This window comes from Fundulus heteroclitus, chromosome 14, assembly GCF_011125445.2.
Source record: "Fundulus heteroclitus isolate FHET01 chromosome 14, MU-UCD_Fhet_4.1, whole genome shotgun sequence".
NCBI lineage: Eukaryota > Metazoa > Chordata > Actinopteri > Cyprinodontiformes > Fundulidae > Fundulus > Fundulus heteroclitus.
In genome coordinates this window covers 23,924,671-23,944,136 of record NC_046374.1, presented here as the reverse complement: position 1 = coordinate 23,944,136, position 19,466 = coordinate 23,924,671, and the positions used below count along the sequence as shown (strand labels likewise).

General features: G+C 40.8%; 1 protein-coding gene across 3 annotated transcripts in view; it reads left to right on the top strand.

The window, feature by feature from the left end:
- Positions 1-19,466, top strand: part of pcxb (pyruvate carboxylase b) — a 429,275-nt gene that overhangs the window by 186,861 nt on the left and 222,948 nt on the right. For all 3 annotated transcript variants that reach the window (XM_036146585.1, XM_036146583.1, XM_036146584.1), the window contains one exon: positions 14,241-14,423. In XM_036146585.1, the coding sequence (XP_036002478.1) occupies positions 14,241-14,423 (183 nt within the window). The remainder of the gene's footprint in view (positions 1-14,240; positions 14,424-19,466) is intronic.

Genomic DNA, 19,466 nt, shown 5'->3' with positions numbered 1-19,466 from the left:
GCCAGCGTGAGCATACTTAGCAGACTTTAAAGGCATACTATGCAACATTTTTCAGTTAATTAATGTGCTCCATACCGTTTTGGATGATTAAATGAGTCATTTCAGGTCAAACAAAGGTTTTCTCGGCCGCCCTGGTGGTCTGTGGGGGAAATACCGCACTTGCAATTGCAGGAGCCCTCGGCCCGCACTCACAGGCTCAGAAGTCTCGTTCAAGACCGCGAGAGTCGGTCTTGCTTTACAGCGAGAACTCCATGTGTTTTTGCCCTGCCATTCACTATATGCACGCGCGAAAGCAACAACAAAGAACCGCGTGTTAACGTCAAATAAACATGCAAGTGCTTTATTATTATTATTATTATTATTTATTTTATTTTTTTTGAATGTTGGCGAGGCGGTAACGTGAGTTTGGCGAGGCGGCTGCCTCGCCAAGATAGCGCTGCGGGAAACCCTGATGTTCATACTTTCACTGTGTTAGTCATTGTTTGTATTGCCATTTTTTCGACTTTTCGTTGCGTTCGCCTGTCTGCTAAGCTCAAAACAGCCGCGCCTGGCTTGACGGAGAAACCAGAACAGCTGAGCATCTTTATGACAGTGCAATTTTACTTTCATCCTCTGGGGGGAGCCTCGCTAGAAAATCAACCCGGGTTGCATAGTATACCTTTAAAACTTGCACTATGCACTTTTAGTTTACTTTCCGAATTACAATTTGCACTATTGGATGTCAATGGAAACGCAGCTACTGTCTCAAACACTTTGAACATGTCTGGCTTTTTTCTGTTTATAAATCTGTCAGAGTAAATTTGATGTCCAGAGTGTATAAACCTAGCCCTGGCTGCTAAGGTAACCTCAGTATTTAATCTGAAACGACACACACTGTATGTGATGTAAAACTAATTACATTGACTGAAGGAAAGCTGACAGAGCACCATGCTGCATCACTGTGTTGTGGCGGAGTATTCTTCTACCAAAGGCAAGCATCAAGGTTTTCTTCTTGCATGTATATTCAGGTTAATGCACTGGATTTCAAAGGATTTGTTCTGTTGATGTGTGCATTTTAATGTTTGAAGACAGGCAAGGTGACGGTTTTTGAAGAGTTTAATGTAATTACTCACCTCTCATGGCTGGCTCCATTTAATCTGCTCCTTGTCACCTTTTTCTTTCAGCTCCCTAATTATATACTGGTATATTCTTTTTAAAAACGTGTTTTTAAGGTTGCTCTTTTATTAGAGCCATCGGATTTTAAAAAAAAGGTAGTATTTTGTACTAATCTTGTGGTATTAAACGCCTGTTTATCTCATTAAAGGATCAATATTGTAGTGCACTGTGGTTAACAAACCTTTGACAGACTGAACTCGATCCAGATTTATTTTTAACATGTTGCTGCGACATGACCCAGATCTAAATTAGTTTCCTGTGTTACTCTTAGGATTAAAAGGCAAAAATAAGTTTAAATAAGGAGATGGAATGGTCGTATTTTTCTCATGTGTTGCACATTGTTTGGAAATGGGTGTGCAACTTACCCGCACATTTAGCCGTACGTCAAAGGATGATGCTTGTGAGACGCCGAGGCTGGATGTCGGTTCCTGCGCTCAAAAGGATAATAGTTATAATTTTACCCTTCAAGTCTCTCTAAGAAGCGGATACACTTATCAGTGGTCAGAAACTACATCAGATTGGTCATTTATTTGTATATGTAGTGGCATACATTAATTAGAGGCCGCTTTTCTAGGGAGAAATGGAAGCAGAGAAACAAAAGATGAAGCATAGTTTAACATCAACAATACCACCATGGCATTTTAACAGCTCTCACCACAGATCTGTGTGGCAGTGCGGTGGTTGTGCTTTAAGTATTTCTGTACCTCTAATGATTAGAGCCCTTTTCCCTGCAGTAGCTCTTAAAACACTCCTGGACATAGATTTGGGACACTCCTGCTATCAAATACTCTCAACAGGCCCCAGGACATCATCTAAAGACTGCAGGACTCACTTGCAACAGGTCAGGTTTTTTGATTCAGTAAGAGAGAAAAATGGGATACAAGGCAGCGTTTCGAGGCCAAAACCACAGCTGACCAAAAGGACTTGGGGTTGGGAATTTAACCAAAGTCAGTTTCCTTTATTGTGCACACCGCCATGGCCAAAGAAAGCCAATTCTGAAGAGAGACATGCAGCCACATCCTAATGATCAACATGCCATTAGAAATAGTCAGAACTGGGGTGCTGAAGGGCACAGTGTGTATAGCAGGTGCCAAATGCAACAGCTAAAAGTCCTTCGTTTGACTTTTGGCCACGGCCATGTGCTGATATACTAGAAGCTGGGCTCCCACTTTGCTGCTTCAGCCCTCGGATTACTCGTCATAAATGGTGTAACCATTAATTCAGCTCTCTACTAGGAAAACCTAACCAAACCTGTCTTTTGATTCAGTTTGGGTTCATAGGCTTGGCGTCTGTCGCTGACGAATGATCCAAAGCACACCAGCAAGTCCACCTCTGGATGGCTAAAAAAAATATATATATATAGATATATTTTGGATTAGGTAGGTTTGTCAGACTACTTAAAGGAGCAATAAGCAAAGTTTCAATATTTTAGATAGAAATAACTAAAAAATGATGTGAAGAACTAAATGTAATATTTCAGATGGACTACACTGCAGCTCTCTGCGTTGTTTGCAAAGCCGGGCCGGCCTGTGCTGTGAGCAGCTGCCACTCAGGCTTAGCTCCTCCCAGCCCTAAAATACCACCGTCAGAGCAGCGCCGTGTTGGAGCAACATGCCGGAAAACACCTCACTGTTCTCATGCTATCAGCATTAGAAATTTATGAGTTACTAATTCGCTTGAAATGTTCCTACGAATGTTAAACCTTTACAAATATGCGTGTAGAGGCGACGCTTGAGAAGGGAAAAGACGGGCCGGGGTTTTGTTTTGGTCTACAGACAGACCTCAAGAATCACCTAGTGGTGAAATATATCTTATTGAGATGCTGTGCCGTTGCCTTAAACAAGAACTGTGGTCCAAAATGCCTCCACAGCGACATAAAACACTTATTACAAGGTATCGCAAAGAGTTGATGGCAGTTGTTGCTCCCTAGGACGGCCTATCAGTAGTTAAGTTTGCAGGCGAAATACTTTGTCACAAAGGGCCAGGTTGGTCTGGATTGGCTTATTTCCTCCTTGAGTAAATTAAATTTTACTTTGAAAACTTTTCCTGCTCAGTTTGTCTTTGTGTAGTAATAATTTGAGTGCGAGGGGAAATCAAACATTGAAGAAATCTTGGAGGATGCAAATACTTTTCCACGGCATCATTACTGGGCGTTTGTCTCGCTTCAAGCACATTTTCTTATGCTTGTTAAAGACAACACCAGCTGTGCTAAGTGTAATGCACTGAAATACATCAGAATTAGACATTATATTGCTTGTTTTGACAAAATAGTCAGAGAAAATTCCTCCATTAATGACTTGCTTTGAAACAGTTTCGTTTGAAGTGTCCCTGAAATAGCCGTTTCCACAGCTTTAATTTATTGCGTGTCTGGTGCCAAAAACCTTTTAATCTGGGCTTTAAGTTGCTTTAATATGAAAACACCTACAGATAATGGATCCTATGTGTTGTGAAAGCTACAATTACAAGTAAACAATTTTTTTCCCCCACTGCTCCGCCTGTCTCGCGTGACTTTCCTAACATCTCTCCTAACCTACAACCACTTCCCAAGCTTTGATACAGCCTCGCAGGTAGACTTTAACCATTAAAATGGCACTTATATGCTCGTCTCCCTGCCTCTCTGCGTGTCATTCTGTCTCTTCCTCCTTATTACTCTTTACCTCTCTGTAGCTCTCCTGCTCCATCTGCTCTTCTCCTCCTCTAATTGGTACAATATCAGTCGGAGCTCAGACACCGCCGTCAGTTCGTGTCTGTCTTTTCTTCCTCTGCCGATGCACAGCTTGCAGGGAATCTGTTTTCGTCTTGGAGCCTTTTTCCCCCTCTATACATTCACTTAAAACACGTGGCGCGTGTTGCTATATTAGCAGAGAATCTGACAAAGGAGGAAAGTGAAACTTGGTAGCAGCAGGAGAGGCGGTTTGGTGAAAGTCGACGGGATCAGGAGGCCTGGGGAAGGAAGGAAAACGGTTCTGAAGACGTTTAGAGCATCTTGTTCCCGGGCTGCTGAATTTATTTTGGCTGCAAACGCTTCATTTTATCCAGCTCTAAAGTCTTAAGCAGAATTATAAGACCTGGAAACCTTACGATTCTGGTAAAAGTAAGTTTGAAGGTTTTAAGGATAAATTTTCTTCTTACTGGATTCTGAAACTATTGACATCTAACCTAATGTGCAGTTTAAAAAAGTAGCATAACAAAATGTACAAGTCCATTCTTGAACGCTTCCTGATGAGTTTTGAGTAAAAACAACACTGATGTGCTGCTGATCAAGTGAGCTTAATTAATTAAAAGCAGTAGTTTTAGCATTTTGGGACTCTGGAGGGTACAGTTGTTAAAATATACATCAGCAATAACTTTACACCTGTTGCTACCTGTCAGTCCAGGTAGGTTTTTGAGGCCTTTTTTCCAAAGTATTTGAAATCCATGATGCCGCAGTGAGAGTTTATTTATAAATAGGGAAATTTTTAAGCTGGCAGCCAGTCTTCCCAGTAGGGGTAACACAACCCCAAGGTTCGAACATGCAATGCTCAGGAAATTGCCAAAAAACAAAAACAAAGCTCCTTCTCAGACTCCGGGGGCCTCAGTTGACTTGTTGAAGGTTTTAAATGCAACAAAATGAGAAAAAAAAAAGGTTGGAAATGTGACTTTTTTGTCTTTAGAAAATGGCTGCATGAACCACAACACCTTTCTGATCAGTGTCCTTGGGAGAGATGAGACAAAAGTGGATCTGTTTGGCAAAAACTGTCGAGCGCAATGGGGGGAGAGGTTGTGTGCCTTTGCAGAGGCAGGACTGACTCTCAGGAATAATTTACCACTGCAGATAAACAAAGGTTTTATACATACACATTCATCTATTTTACTCCCTTTTCTTTTTGTATTACATTTTTTGTGATGTTTTTTTGACTTATTTCACCTTGTTAAACAATTTGAAAGGAATTTTAGAAATAAATTGATGTTATATTATGGGTTAGGGTTGCACGATATCGTGGAGGCAAAGAAAATAGTGAACCAGCTTTTTCCTGATTTCTCTCTTCGTCACTACTACCACTATTTCAGCTTTAGCATCTCAGCTTCTAAGCATATGCATTAACTTATCAGCATCAAGGGCAGAAAAAGCCTGATACATTAGCATGCAAAGTTTGCAAGCATGGCACTTGAAATGTGTATAAAAAATATCAATGCAATCATTTGTTGCGATAATGCAGGTATTTATAATGTGATGAATGCTGTAATTGCGTACATTGTCCAGGTCTGTGAGCCACAGTACCTGCGAGTTTATCCACAAAAACACAAATTATAGCTTTGGAAGTGCAGAGAGGAGTATGTGTGGTTTCATTAGGCTCTTCTTTGTTGCAATATATCTTATATCCATGTAATAATGCAACCAAATAAAACGGAGGGGCATAAACATTATCTGTGATCTGTAACCTAATGGTTAAATATGTAATTATAGTGTTTTTAATCACATTTCAACTCAGGTCAAGTAGAAGCTAGTCACAGGTATTGCCTCATGTGATGGCTAAATTAATGTCAATTCCCAAAAAGTCACTTTAAATGGCCGTCATTTGGGACCAATCTGGACCGAGGTGTCCATGCCTGCAGTGAGTTCAGGTGTCACTTTTAAATTGTGAAGCTGTGATTTGAAGGACTATTAATTTATAGAAATTCTCGTGCCATTAGCATGAACAGTGGGAGAATATTGACATTTTAAACCTAAAACAATGCTCAAAAAGGTGAAGAAAAATATCTCCCAAATCCACTCTGGTCTCATTTATTTCTTCTGAGGCCTTCCTCTTCTCATAAACTTGTACACCGTTTGCTTCTTACGACTCTGCCATGTTCAAAGTATACGGTGAGAGCAGCAGAGCTACAATTGATGGCTAATACCAAAGCTAACGGCTAAGCTAACCAAATACATAAACGCTAAAAGTGTCCATGTGCAGCTAGCAAGTGGAAATTAACGAGGAACGGGCACGCACACTGGCGTTACGTGAGCGCGTCACAATGATTGGCATGTGGGACGACCAATAGATAAGGTGATACCCCCAGAACCTGATGGACAGAGGGTGAGAGCAGGAGCAAAACTTTGACCAATGCAAAGTTTTGTATTTGTACAGGCCTGCAGGTCCCACAGAGATCCGTTTTTTAACCTCTTTTGGCTTTTCTGGATGCATAATGTATTGACTAATTTCAGGATGGGAGGACCATTTGACCCAGTATAACAGTGTTTCTGAACAAATTTACCAACTATAGCTGATAGAGTTAAGTTAAATAACCCCTTTATTCTGGAAAGAAAACCAACACAAACACAAGTTTAGACTCTTCCATTAGAAAGAGGGCAGAAGAACCAGGAGCATGAGACTTGTTCTTTCACAAGCTTGAGTTCGACTGCCCCGGGCTGCCTCTGTCCCCTTGTCTTTATTGTCACACATCACATGGGTGTTCAGGAGGATTTAATCAGTTTTGAGTTTACAACATGGGGGGGAAACAAAGAAGGGAGCAAGTTTCATTGTGAGTGATGATCAAATTACCAGCTTCATGCGCAGTTGGATAAAGGAGACATTCCTTATCTGGGAAAACCATTTTATCAAAGGTTTAAAAACAGAACCTTCCTGAAAGCAAACTCTTAAAACAAACCGAATGCCTGTAGCTTGATATAAAGGAAATGATTACATTCACATTTCTTTAACAATAGCTTTAATTAAGCACAAGATGTATACCTTATTAGCTAGCTTGCTGCTTAAAGATTGTTGGGAAGCTCAGTTTTTACTCATTATAAATAACAATATAGCTATTTTCTCCCACAATAGTTTTTCCCTTTTTAACTTCTGGAAATTCTTTTCACATAATAGCGAATGGTGAAAAAAAGTTTTGCCATTTTCCACTCGTAGGCCAGTATTTTGATGATATGGGTGTCAATCTTCCACCTTTTTCTTTTTGTTCAGATTTATCATTTCACTCTGCTGACACTCTCACCCAGTCCACTGAAATCCACCCAGAATCCACAGCTGTTATATATTTGGCTCTTGCTTTTTAAAGACTGCAGTAGCAGTGAGGGATTTGTAGTGTGTACCCTGTGATGGAGCAACATTTTTTGCTCATTGGAAGTCAGTGAAATATACTGTAGGCCTGTGCTGCAGAGGGACCGAGGAGTTTGATTGATATATTGGAAGCATTCAGGGAACGGATGGGGGCTTGTAGACTGCCATGCAGGAAACGGGAAGGAAATGTAGAGAATGTGCTGTAAACGGTGAACCACGGGCAAGAGAGGGGATGTTTATGGCTGGGAAAACTGCTGCCATGTGGAGAGATTATTAGGCGGCTTGAATGCTAAGCTACAAAGTTCGTATTTACTGGTTAGAGGCAGCCATCGAAACAAAGCGAGACATGACAAAGATCCGAGCTCCGGTGAGTCTGAGTGCTCGACTGCGTAGAGCCATATCAGTATGTGTGCCAAACCACCACACCACTTAAATTATTTGTGCCTCTGACTCTCTGGAGTCTATGAAGAAAGAGGTAAGACAGAAGCAATGACATGTTGGGAGTGTAAGAGAAGAAAAGTGTGATTTTTCTTGTTTGACAGTGCCCAGGGCTGAAAGAAGCCATCACCTTGACTTGAATTATTAACGCGGTACTTGACTTTCCCTTCAGTTCTGTCTGTACAGTAGCTCTTCTATTTCTGGCTGAGGGATCTTTAGCAGCGCTGCCTCACAGCGAGTCTAAGGAAAAAATTAAAGTATTGTGGATTCACTGTGGCACCATTTTCGTGTTTGTATGCCCCACAGCATCCACACGTTGATAAATATATATATTCACACACGCATGCAGATATGAGCCCCCTGTTCGTTATTAGCATTGTGGAAATGCTACAACATTGTCTTTCATAAGCACAAACATCTAATTGAGAGAACATTAATAAAATTCTCCTGTGATCCATTGGGGGATACTTTCTGCTCATTTTTTGTAATGCTTTCCTGTAAAACAAATCCCATCTGTGTGGTTCCAGTAAGCAAGTATCCACTGTTTATTGTTGTGAATTCTTGTCTAACTTCATATCCCATTTATATGTTTGCTCAGCCAAGTGCAACAGCCAAACATCTGTCTTGCTGCACATTTCATTAGCCTCCTGACATGAGCACAACAGCACTGTCTTCACTTTAAGGATTCTCTCAAACAATGTTGGCCCTCGTCTTGGTGGATCCTGCCGTTTTGCTCGCTGAATATAAATGTTTATTTTTGTTGCAAAGGCGTGTTTTTATTGCTGCTCGTCTCTGGGTTTGTTAGTTTGCATACTCATAAAGTGCAGTTGTTGTGAATCGGTTGCTTTCTTTGCAGATACGAGCTGTATATGTTTAATATCAGGTCTTTTAGGGTGTTTGTTTGTTGAAGATGCATCAAATTAATTAGAATATCAGCACAAACTAAAACAATTCAAAAGGTAAAAGTTGTATCGATTTATTCCACTCCATGATTTGGATTTTATTTCTGATAACTTTATGGATTAAAGCTTGAATTAAAAAACAAAATTCATATTTTTGCAAAAGTGAACACTATAACCAAGACATTATTTTTTATTTTTGATAAAGGGGATTTTGAAGTAGAAAGGTTACGTTCTCGTCCAAACAATCATGGGGGAGATTGCTGGTTTGAGTTTTCCATCAGATCCATAAAGGGGATAAGTCATGAACGAAGCTGTCTCTTCAGACGGCTGTATCCAACCGTATTTATGTAAGGTTTAGTGGAAGGAAAAAATGTGTAGGGCTGGGCGATATGGCCTAAAATCAATATTGTGATATATTGGGCAGTTCACCTCGATAGCGATACATTGACATTAAAATTGACTTAATAGCTGCTCCTCTCCCTCCTCCAACGTGTCTACTGTAGCCGCAGCTTCAACATTTTAAATTTCCTTTATTTTGCTCAACATCCTCGTCTCCTTCGCTTCTTGTTTCACGCTGGATGTGGTGGAGTCACGTGAATACAGACTGCACACACAGGGACAAGAGCATAGTCTACCTTTACCTATAAAAATTAATTACATGGACAAAATGACGTCTGTTACTGTCTGTAAATTTTCGGTTCATCACCCAGGCCTAAAAAGGTGCACAAGCAAAGAGCCACATTGCTCATACTCATCCAGGAAATGGACTGCAGCTGGCAACTCTTCATCCAGGGACGGCATACAGGTTCCTTTTTATTCCTATGCTAAGCGTACTACAAACCACCAGACAATAACTGCGTCTCAATTCGCAGGCTGCGTCCTTCGAAGGACGCATTTTAAGGCCAGTGACGTCACAACGATGCGTGGAGGCTGTCCCATTTGGCAAAAATTCTGAGGATGCTTAAAATGCAGCCTTCAAATGCGTCCTCCTTTTCCCCGAATTCTGAGGATGCACCGCTACCATCCTTAGTGGCCTCGCCTGCCATAAGATTTCCCGAGGTGCTTTGCGCACTTTTTTAATGATAGTGAAAGTAGTGATTTAAGTCAGTTATTTACAGGGTTTGTACACATTTAACTCTTCAATTCAAATTACTAAAGTTACAAACATAAGCTTATATCAAGTCTTACAAATAAATGGAAAATTGTATATTTAAACATATTCGTCAATCTGCTGACAAGCGTTTGTTTAATAACTGGTATATTATCAGTAGCAGGCCCCTGGGTGAAAATAATAGCAGGTAAATGTTACCTCTCCACTGCGCTCTCCCAGCCTGAGAAAAATTTGTCGCCGGTTTTACTGCCGCCGAAGCCGTCTAAACCGACTCTCCTCCTCCAATAACAAGTAAATAAAAAAAATAAAATAAAAATTTCCATATCCATTTTATTGTCGTCTGGCGCTGTTTTTCCCGGGCTTGGGGTAGACGTGATGACGTCGAGTCGCAACCAGGAAGTGCTCCAAAGGCTAGACCGTCCCATTTACCAATGGTTGAGGATCCTCCGAAGGCTGGGTCCTCCTAAGGCTGTGTAGGCTGGGTCCTTCGAAGGACGCAGTCTGCGAATTGAGACGCAGCTATAGAAATAAAACACAGTTGTTTCCAATATCTAAGCCTCTTACTTTCTTCTAAGAGTGATTTCTCTCCAGGAATTGTTGACAATTTGATCACTGTGATCTTCTTGCATCATAAAGATGTCTATATTTATGAACCTTTGCCAGAAGGAGCTCTTGTTTGTCTGCCATGGTTTTGAACATGGGAATGTCCGTGTAGTTATTTCCCTTGGTGTGCAGAGCAGAAACTTTTGGCGGCACGGAGGGGTGTGGTAGCCAAAATTACGTAATATGACCTCGCAGATGTGTAGAGCATAAACCAGGCTTAGACCACACAGTTTCCTTGGCTAAAAAGGAAAAGTACTTGACTGTTGCTCAGCGGTTCACTTCTCATGTTTAAGTAATTTAGCTTTTCATTTGGACATAAAAGCTAATTTGTTAAATCAAAATCACTCTGTGGAGCTAGTTCCCCACTGCAGGTATGAATCTGCCTTATAACAACTCTAAGGAGCTGACACATCCCCTTTGAAAGTTAAACATAGTTGAGCAGCAGCTCCTTGCTGCTTTCAGAAAACCCAGAATTGCCTTAAAGCTAATTAACGACGATTCCAGTCGTTTCTGAAGCGCCAGATAAAAGTATTTGTCAAACACCTCATTGGCCATCTCAACCCTTTCTTCCGACACTCGCCTGTGGAGCTGGCAAACACGTTTGAAGGGTAAACGGTGAATGAGCCAAAGAGCTGCATCAGTTTCACTGTAAGCAAAGTTTAATGTTGTCCTCCCTTTCACCCCCCTGGGGATGTTGCAGTTTGGCGTTGAAAAGACACAGGAGCAGAAATCCTGGTCTGCAGTCGGGGCCACTCTGTCTCTCTAACACTGCAGTCAGCTCTAACAGCTGCTTTGGTCCGGTGTTTCTGTTTAGCCTGCAGTGTTAAAGGGCCGGGCAGAGGGCAGTCTGCTTTATGGCCTGCTAACGCCAGGCACACACCTAATGAGGAGAGAGGACAGGTAAGCAGTGGATAGTAAAGACAAGTGTGAAGGTAAAGGACACTGAGCCTGAGATACAGATGGTAATTAGACTGGTAATATTACCATTTTAAAAGTGTTTTATATTTGCATTTGAAGAACGAAAATCTGGGGTTTATGTAATGCTTTACGTCTATTATATATATATATATATATATATATATATATATATATATATATATATATATATATATATATATATATATATATATATATATATATATATATATATATATATATATATAGTCCTGTATTTCCTGTCTCGTTATGATTGCTGAGAATCTTCCTCCTGTTGGTAAAATTAAAATTAATTTCTACTTTATCAGTTTTATTTCACCTGCTAGTGAAAACGTCTCCTTCATACCACCTGTATAGGCTGTTGCGACAGTTTGTAATTGTTTGGGGGGGGAATTAAAAACCTGTCATTCTATTTGTGTAAGCACTTATGTTTTGTTTGGAAACCCAAATCCAGACGCCGAGTTCTCTCACCTTCACAAAGCGGCAGATTAAAATTAAACTGCAATTGTTCGTGTTTAACAATGCAAACCTGAAATGAGTGACAAGAGCAAACATTGCCACTGCTTCTGTTTGCATTTTAGTTGTAACCTGAAAAGCTCACAGCTCCTCAGCATACAGCGTTGTACGTGTAATTTGGAGGCGTGGGTGTTTCTTCCTAGTCGGGTTCGGTGCATGCCAAGCTCTGTGCCAAGGGCGTATTTTTATTGGCATGTCTCGGTGTGGGTAGAGTGGGTTGTTTCTGTCAGCTGCCCAGTGAGATCCTTTTTGTCGCCGTGTCACAGCTTTTGCAGAGCAGTCACTGAGCTGCAAGTTTTACCCTAAGAAAGAAAATAGGATGATGGAACAGAGGGTTAAAAAAAACATCAATTTAATTTGAAGTCTTTCCAGTTAATTTTGAGTCCATGTGAGAGAGTTGGAGGATGTTTAATAGAAAACAGAGCTCATAACAAACGCTGCTCATCATAATGCTCGGCAGCTCCTATAGTGTGAAGATATTTCCAGCATATCATCAGCGTGGCACAACATTGTTATAATTACAATTTCTACTCGTCTTTCGCTCTCAGCCCTCCAGGGCCTCCATATGTCGAAGTGTTGGGCACTCCTCATTTCTCTGCTTCATCTCTGCTCTCATGCCAAGTGGCGTGATGCAGCTACTTTTTCACCCCTTCCTGTTCCTCGGTCCTCTCCTGCAATTTATTTATTTATTTTTTTGCCTTTTGCTAATTTCCCTGCTCATATTTCTGGCAGCCGTTGTCCTCTAAATGGAGTTTGATTACAAGAGATGTGATGTTTGCATTCCTGCAGTGCACACATTACAGTCCCCTCAAGAAGTTAACACTATCTGAGCAGTGTTGGGACAAACTCGACGCATTATTACATGGAAATTAGCCACACGTTTCCAAAATGTTACTTTTTTGGGATTGGCAGATACATTTCTTTATTTTACTTGCATTTAAAGATCTTTTTACTATAGTATAAAACAGTTTGTATAAGTGAAGTGGAACTAATGGAGCACCAGACTGGCGTGACAGGGTACCATCATTTTTACTATATATGCCAGAAGTCGGCCCCAACAGGAAGTTAAAGAAGTTGTATTAAATCAACTGAGCTCAGTTGGGGTTAGCCTTCTAGGGAGGGGATAAACTGCAGGTATTAGGTTTAGGCATCAAATCCACTAGTTTAGCTTTTCTTACCTGTCAGTCTCTGCACATCAATATGAAGAAGAAGAAACGTCTAAAACTTCACTTATGAGCTTCTGGCATTTGTATTGTGTAAAAAAATAAATAAATAAAAAATAGTGGTGCCTCTAAACCAAATTGTACGAATTGTGTAAGGTTTAGTCTGATGTGACTGGTCAGGTCTAGAAGCATCACTATCTACCTTTTAAATCAGGCTTGCCCTGTTTGGACACAGCAGGTCATACGTCAGACAAGTCTGCAGCTGCAGCAGCCAATACAGTCTCTCAGCCACGTCAGTTGTCTAGCTAATTTATTACCTAATCTAAATTACAGTTGCTGCACATTCTATCTTTATAGCGCAGGTCCCAAAGCCTGGATAACACTTGTGTGGGATCAAGAAAGACACCCCGAATAAATCAAGGCCGACGCAAAAATACTTTGGCAACCCCTGCAGCGAGCAGCATAAAGAACATTTTCAAAACTAGATGAGACATTTTTAATGGCAATTGCTGTTTTTTTTTTTAAAAGGCCCCAGTCCAGACGATCTCTGAAATACCAACAAAAACACCTAAATACAAATGCTATGGTGTAGGGGAGAGATACTGTCAACATTAATGGCTTAGTTTTTACTGGAAGGATTTCCTAAGATGGGCTAAAATTCTCCTAAAACAATTATGCATTTTTTTTTTTACACTTTCTATTCAATCATTAACTTGTGTTAAACGTTTCATGGGGGGAGCCAGAAACATGTAGGAAATTCTATAAGGATGCAGAGATGCTACCCTATAATTCCTAAGACCCTTAGTATGTGAAATCTTAATATGAACCACAAAAAGATCCTTTTTTAGAATATCCCCTTTGAGCTCTTTTAAAACAACTTTTCTCCACAGAACCTTTGTTTAGGCATTGAAAAGAGATGCCAGCCCAGCAGAAAATGTCAATCTTACAAAATACACTCGTTTGCATGCAAAGTGCCCAGCTGTGTGAAGCAGAGACCCCAGTAAGAAAAAAATCACAGATGATTTATGACCAAATCTCTGAAACTTCTTACTCAGAGTAATATATGAATATTTTACACAGATGTTTCAGATATCGGAAGTGGGAATATATTTGATCTCTTTAAAACTGTGACAAATGTGCAGAAATGCTACGTTGTTTTGTTCGGATTACGCTCAGTTGAAGTCACTGGGTCACCTAAACAGGACGCGTCAGTCTCATAGATGGTTAGATATAGGCACATAGAATGTCAGAAATGAGAGGTTATCGATATAGTTTATCTACGATTTATATGTATATGTGTGTACATTCAGTTTGTGTGTGTATATAAGTCGTGTCTGAGTGACACTGCAATCAATTTCTGCCATGTTGTCTTGTCTGACAGGTCTTTAGGAGTGGCGAAGGCATGGGTATCCGTCTGGACAGCGCTTCAGCCTTCCAGGGCGCCATCATCTCGCCTCACTATGACTCGCTGCTCGTGAAAGTGATCGCCAGCGGAAAGGACCTGAACACGGCCGCCTCCAAGATGAGCCGAGCCCTGGCGGAGTTCAGAGTGCGAGGGGTCAAGGTAGGAAAGTCGACTCCGTGTTTTTGCTCGTTGATGCACTGGCAGCTGTGCTGTGTGGGGTTTTGCGCTTTTATCTGCATGTTGTCGACTCTTAAGGGAATGCCGGGTAGTTATGGTAGGCCTTTTATGGAGGTATAGAGGATTTTGATACTTAATGGTATGACATTGGTCGGTTGTTTCCTGCTTGTCTGTAAAGGTAAAACTACATTATTTTGTGTTGCATTCTGAGCAGAGGGAACACTAGATATGTATCGCTAGCTTATCTAACATACTTTTTGAAAAGGGTCTCGTTAAAAGGATTTTAAGAGACCCTAACCCTACCCCCATGAAGCTACCCAGACTTGTTTTGTCCCGTTTCATTGTAGTTTTCTTCCTTTTGACATCATGGGGTTATAATATTCATTGCTGGGATGTTAGGTGTAGCTGGTTTGAGATCCTCACATTGTGAAAATCACCATTCCCTTGTCCCATCTACACCTGAGGACAAAAATTGTCTTCAAGATGGCGATGTGCATTTTTGGGCAAGGTAGACGGGTTGTTTGAAAGAGGACTGAAAAAAAAAAGTTATGTTAAACATGAAAAAACAAACACGGAACAGAGGAGCCCTTATGTTTCATCTTTTTTAAGCTTTGAGTAATCTCCCCAGAGGGTTTTGCAGCCATTTAGACGTTGAGACTGACATGCTGGCATTGTTGGGGACATGTTTGTATCGTCTAGTAACGACTCAAACATAAAACCGTACAGACCGTTTGGGCCACCTCTTCATGTTAAGCTTACGACCCTCTGAGTGATCTTAATGGGCCATTTATGCGCCCTTAAGGCATGTAAACAGGACCGCTTTTCACTGTCTCTGCCCTCTTATATTAAAATATGGCTGCACAAGATTTTTGCTACTATATCGCCATCACCGTATCAGTGAAATATTCATATCGTAAAGGCCTGTTAGGAGTGCAGTAATTGTCAGGTGACATATCCCAAGTATTATAATATCATGCCCAATGGATCTCAATATTAAACGCCGATATCTCCAACGAAAGATTTTCTTACGCTATTGTGTAGCCCTGCTTTCAAAGCGTTACATTTTGCAGGGTTGTTGGGCCGTTTAGCCGCTAGAGGGCGGTACTGAGCTAGCTTCCAAATTTAGAGGAACGTTTCAGACGAGTAAATGTGGCAAAGTTACGTACATTCTCAGAGACATAAAAGGTGCTTTAATTACTTTGTGGAACCTGGATGGAGAAGTCGAACCGTTTTTGACGTCGTCATCGTCTTCTTTTTTCCTTTTGCTGATCATACGACAGCTTTACTGCGCCACATTGGCCCCCATGATTACTCGTGGTATGGTAGGGTGTTTCTCCTTTTGATGCAAATCTGCAGGCTCCCAGCTGACAGACTGAAATTTGCATGAAATGAACACAGAGGACTGACAAAAGGCTCTGTCCGTATGCATCTGAATATTTAACATTAAGCATAAAAAGGCCTTTTTGTGATTTATAAGCCAGATTCTCAGGTTCAGTCCATGTTTAGATCTCAAGCAGCCTTTTAAAGGAGTCGAACCGTCCAGAAATGGAAGTAAGATGTCTTCAATTTAACCACTTAGGATGTTAAATGCTTCTCATTTCTAATGAGGTCTTTACTAAAAGCTTATAGTCATTCACAAAATGCTTTAAAAAATATTACATTTTCAAGTTGGCACATTTATTTAAAAGTAGATTTTTTTTTCCCCTGTGTTTACTATGAGTTGGTTACCTCTTTGTTGTTGGTCCTCTTGCGGTGCTGTGCGCCATCAAAGCACTGTTAGCAAATACTCTGCTTGCAGAGATCTGAGGTCTGAGATCCGTGAATTTGGTTTTCTTTGTAGCAAACAAGGAAGCTCCAACAATCTCTTCCTTTGCCAGCCTGTGTTATAACTGTAAATGAACCTTTACGTAATAGGTTGGACTAAAATAGAGCCCTATAAAAACCCTTAAGCGACTCGTTTGATGGTCGACATCCAGCTGTTCTCCTCCGGGGGGAATAACATTTGACATTTTCGCTGTTTATCATCCTCTGTACAGTCCGTGTCCATGCACCTGCATGTCTATCATCATATCTGTATTTGCACACGCTGTGAACCTTTTGTCTGAGTGTGCAGAATGAGCAAGGAATGTGTGCGGCGAGGTAAAAATGTCATGCCGAGCCAGGGAGAACAGGGGGTGATGGACAGGAAAGAGACAGGACGACATGAAGCAGGAGGGCAAAGATGGACGGATAGAGGAGCAACAGGGGGAAGTTACCGAAAGGGCGAGCAAGATGGAGAGAGTGCTAGATAAAATGCTAAGGCTGACTCATGCTAAGAGCCCTGTGTAGCCCTGTGTTTGGCATTTTATATGGGAATTTGGTGACTATTACTGCAGAAACCTTGGTAAATCATGCTTTGTGCAATTGCAGCCTGAAATAATTAGATATTTTCCCAAAATTGGTGAATAAAAGAGATTTTTATCTCCTGCCCGATGGCTGAGCTTGAGCCGCCGTTTCAGCCTTTCTGACCCAAATGTAAACAGATTTGTTCAGAACTTAGAAGTTTTGAGCTGTTTTTTTCCCCCCAGTATTTTATCCACATTTCAGGGGACCTGGGTTTGGCCCAGCTTTTTATTTTTTTTTAGGCTATTTTAATCCGTGCTGTCTGGGCGTCATCCTCAGGTTAACTGGCTTCTTCCTTTGCAGAGACCCGTACAGCTGCTCCTGCCTACCCAGGAGTCCACAGGCGGTTAAAGGCTCTACTTTATTTCTAGCAACATCACCTTGTAGTAGTTCCTTTGTTTGTTCCAACCAAGACTGCTAAAGAGAAAATATAAAAGCCCAACATGGGATTTAACTGAAAAAGGAGTTAAATAATTTAATTAAAAGATGTTTTTAGGATTGGCTCCAAATATTCGAAAATACAGCTTGAAAGTTCAAAGTTGCGTCAATGTTTATCACAATCATCTTCACTAATGAGAAAGACGTTGGTGTCTTGGGACTTTCCCAGAAATAGGAAAAGTTTCCAGGTAATTCAGACCTCATTTTGTCTTTGCTCAGCAATGCTACAGTTTTCCGTCTGTTTTGGTGAAGATGCTGTAAGGACGCAATGGTTGGTCGTTGCAGATAGTAACGTTGTTTTTATTTTATGTTTTTAATTGTAGCAGGATGGAGCTAAATGTTTCGTCAGTGCAACACTTTAGGTGGGGATATGATGGCACACATGCATCCTGGGTTAATACAGGCCTTGTTTTTTGGGGCCGGGGTGGAGTACAGAAGTCCAAAGAAGCAAAGGCCAAAAAATAAGTAAAACCTTCTGCTTGCAAGGAAGGATAAAGCTTGCATAAGACATGACATGGTTCTCATAACTTGACTTTAACATCAGAAACCTTTTAAAAATCTCTCCCTTTTTGCCCTGTAGCTGTGCCCTATTAGCCTCGTGAGACCATCCTGATCTCGCGAGCTTTCAAGGTTTCACTCGCAGATCAGTCTGGATACTCTCCGTTAAAGAAAATTTGGAGCCGTTCACCAAACGAACGTCCAATCAGCGTTGGCTTTGAGGCGGGTTGAGGTGTGACGCAACGGGAAGCGCGTCAGTTCAGTCTAAAGAACATGGCGGTTTCAGCCGATGAAACTAGCGTTAGCGTGGCTATCGAGCAAGTTTTATCGGAATTACAGAGTATTTCTTTGCTGAGCTAACGAGCCTTTACCTGCAGCAGCAAGAGTAGCTTGGCTTGTGGTTGTGTTTTCGTCGTCGCTCTGTTACGAGCGACGACGAATCTGATTGGTTTATTTGGCCCGTCTATCACCAACATAGGCCAATCAGCTAACCAGTATTTTCGCCCCTTCCCAAAATTACTTCAACGGAAGGTTTCCAGATGGATATGCGGAGCAAATCTATCTGGCGGAGTCAGGTAAGTGCCCTATAGGCCATGTTACTAAAATTAGTTTAAAGGGTAGCTAACCCCCAAATCAACTTAACATGCTTGTTTAAACACAAGGCAAATGTTTTTGATTGCATAGGTGGTGTATCTACCTGTTTTAACTTGTTAGATATAGATAAATGATCCATAAAGGACCTAAATGAACCCTTTTGGCTTTCCATAAATACACTTGTTCCTAACTCCTCCCTAAAATTGTTGAAAACCTGAATGTATTTCGTATGTTTTCATACTGCTGATGTGTTTTTAAAGAAAAAAAAACCAAGCAGGTGGATCCTTAAAGCTATTTTGTTGTCATATTTTTGCATTGGTTTGGTGTGGAGTGCTTTAGATGCATCTTCATTTAGTCGTTTTCTCACAAAGCCTTTGACCTGAGAACCTCTTCGCTATCCATGTTGTGCACTTTTTTTATATATATATTGGTCTGAATGCCTTGAAACCTTAAACGTAGCGCTTCTGCTTGACAGCATCACCAGCCATTCCCACATTGCTTTGGTGTGGAGTGCTTTAGGGGATTTCTATCAACTTATTTTGTCAAAAAGCAATGAAAACATCCTCGTCTGGGTGAGAGTGGTTGTTGTCGGTGTCTTATATTTGACTGCAACCTCCGTGCTGTCATATCTGTACCATGAAGGTTCAATAGGAGTACAGTACATGTAATCTCTTGTTTAATTATTATTGCCATTTCTATCTTTTTGCTGCTTCTACTGTAATCTTATTTACGATTTTATGCCTTAGTTATCTCATAGTTTAGTTTTCAAAGCATCAGTCTATCTGTTCAAACGTAACATTAACCATCTATAAAACTCCTAATTTGCCCTCCTAAAGCTGATTTATGACTCGAAACAGCTGCATTAATTCTATAATCCAAGCTCTGAGGACACGTTAATTTACATCCCAATTAAACCCAAACATAAATCTCCAACCCTTGAGTGCAAATAAATCAGCTGTGCACTTGCTTAATGAATCACAGCTTCCCTTGTTTTTTCTTTTTCTTCAGGTTTTACTCAAATAAAGGTGGGGAAAACTGAGCAGTAAACTTTTGATGTATAAATCTTTGGGAACAGAGGTAAAACAAAACAAAAGCCTCGACTGTGGGTGTTAA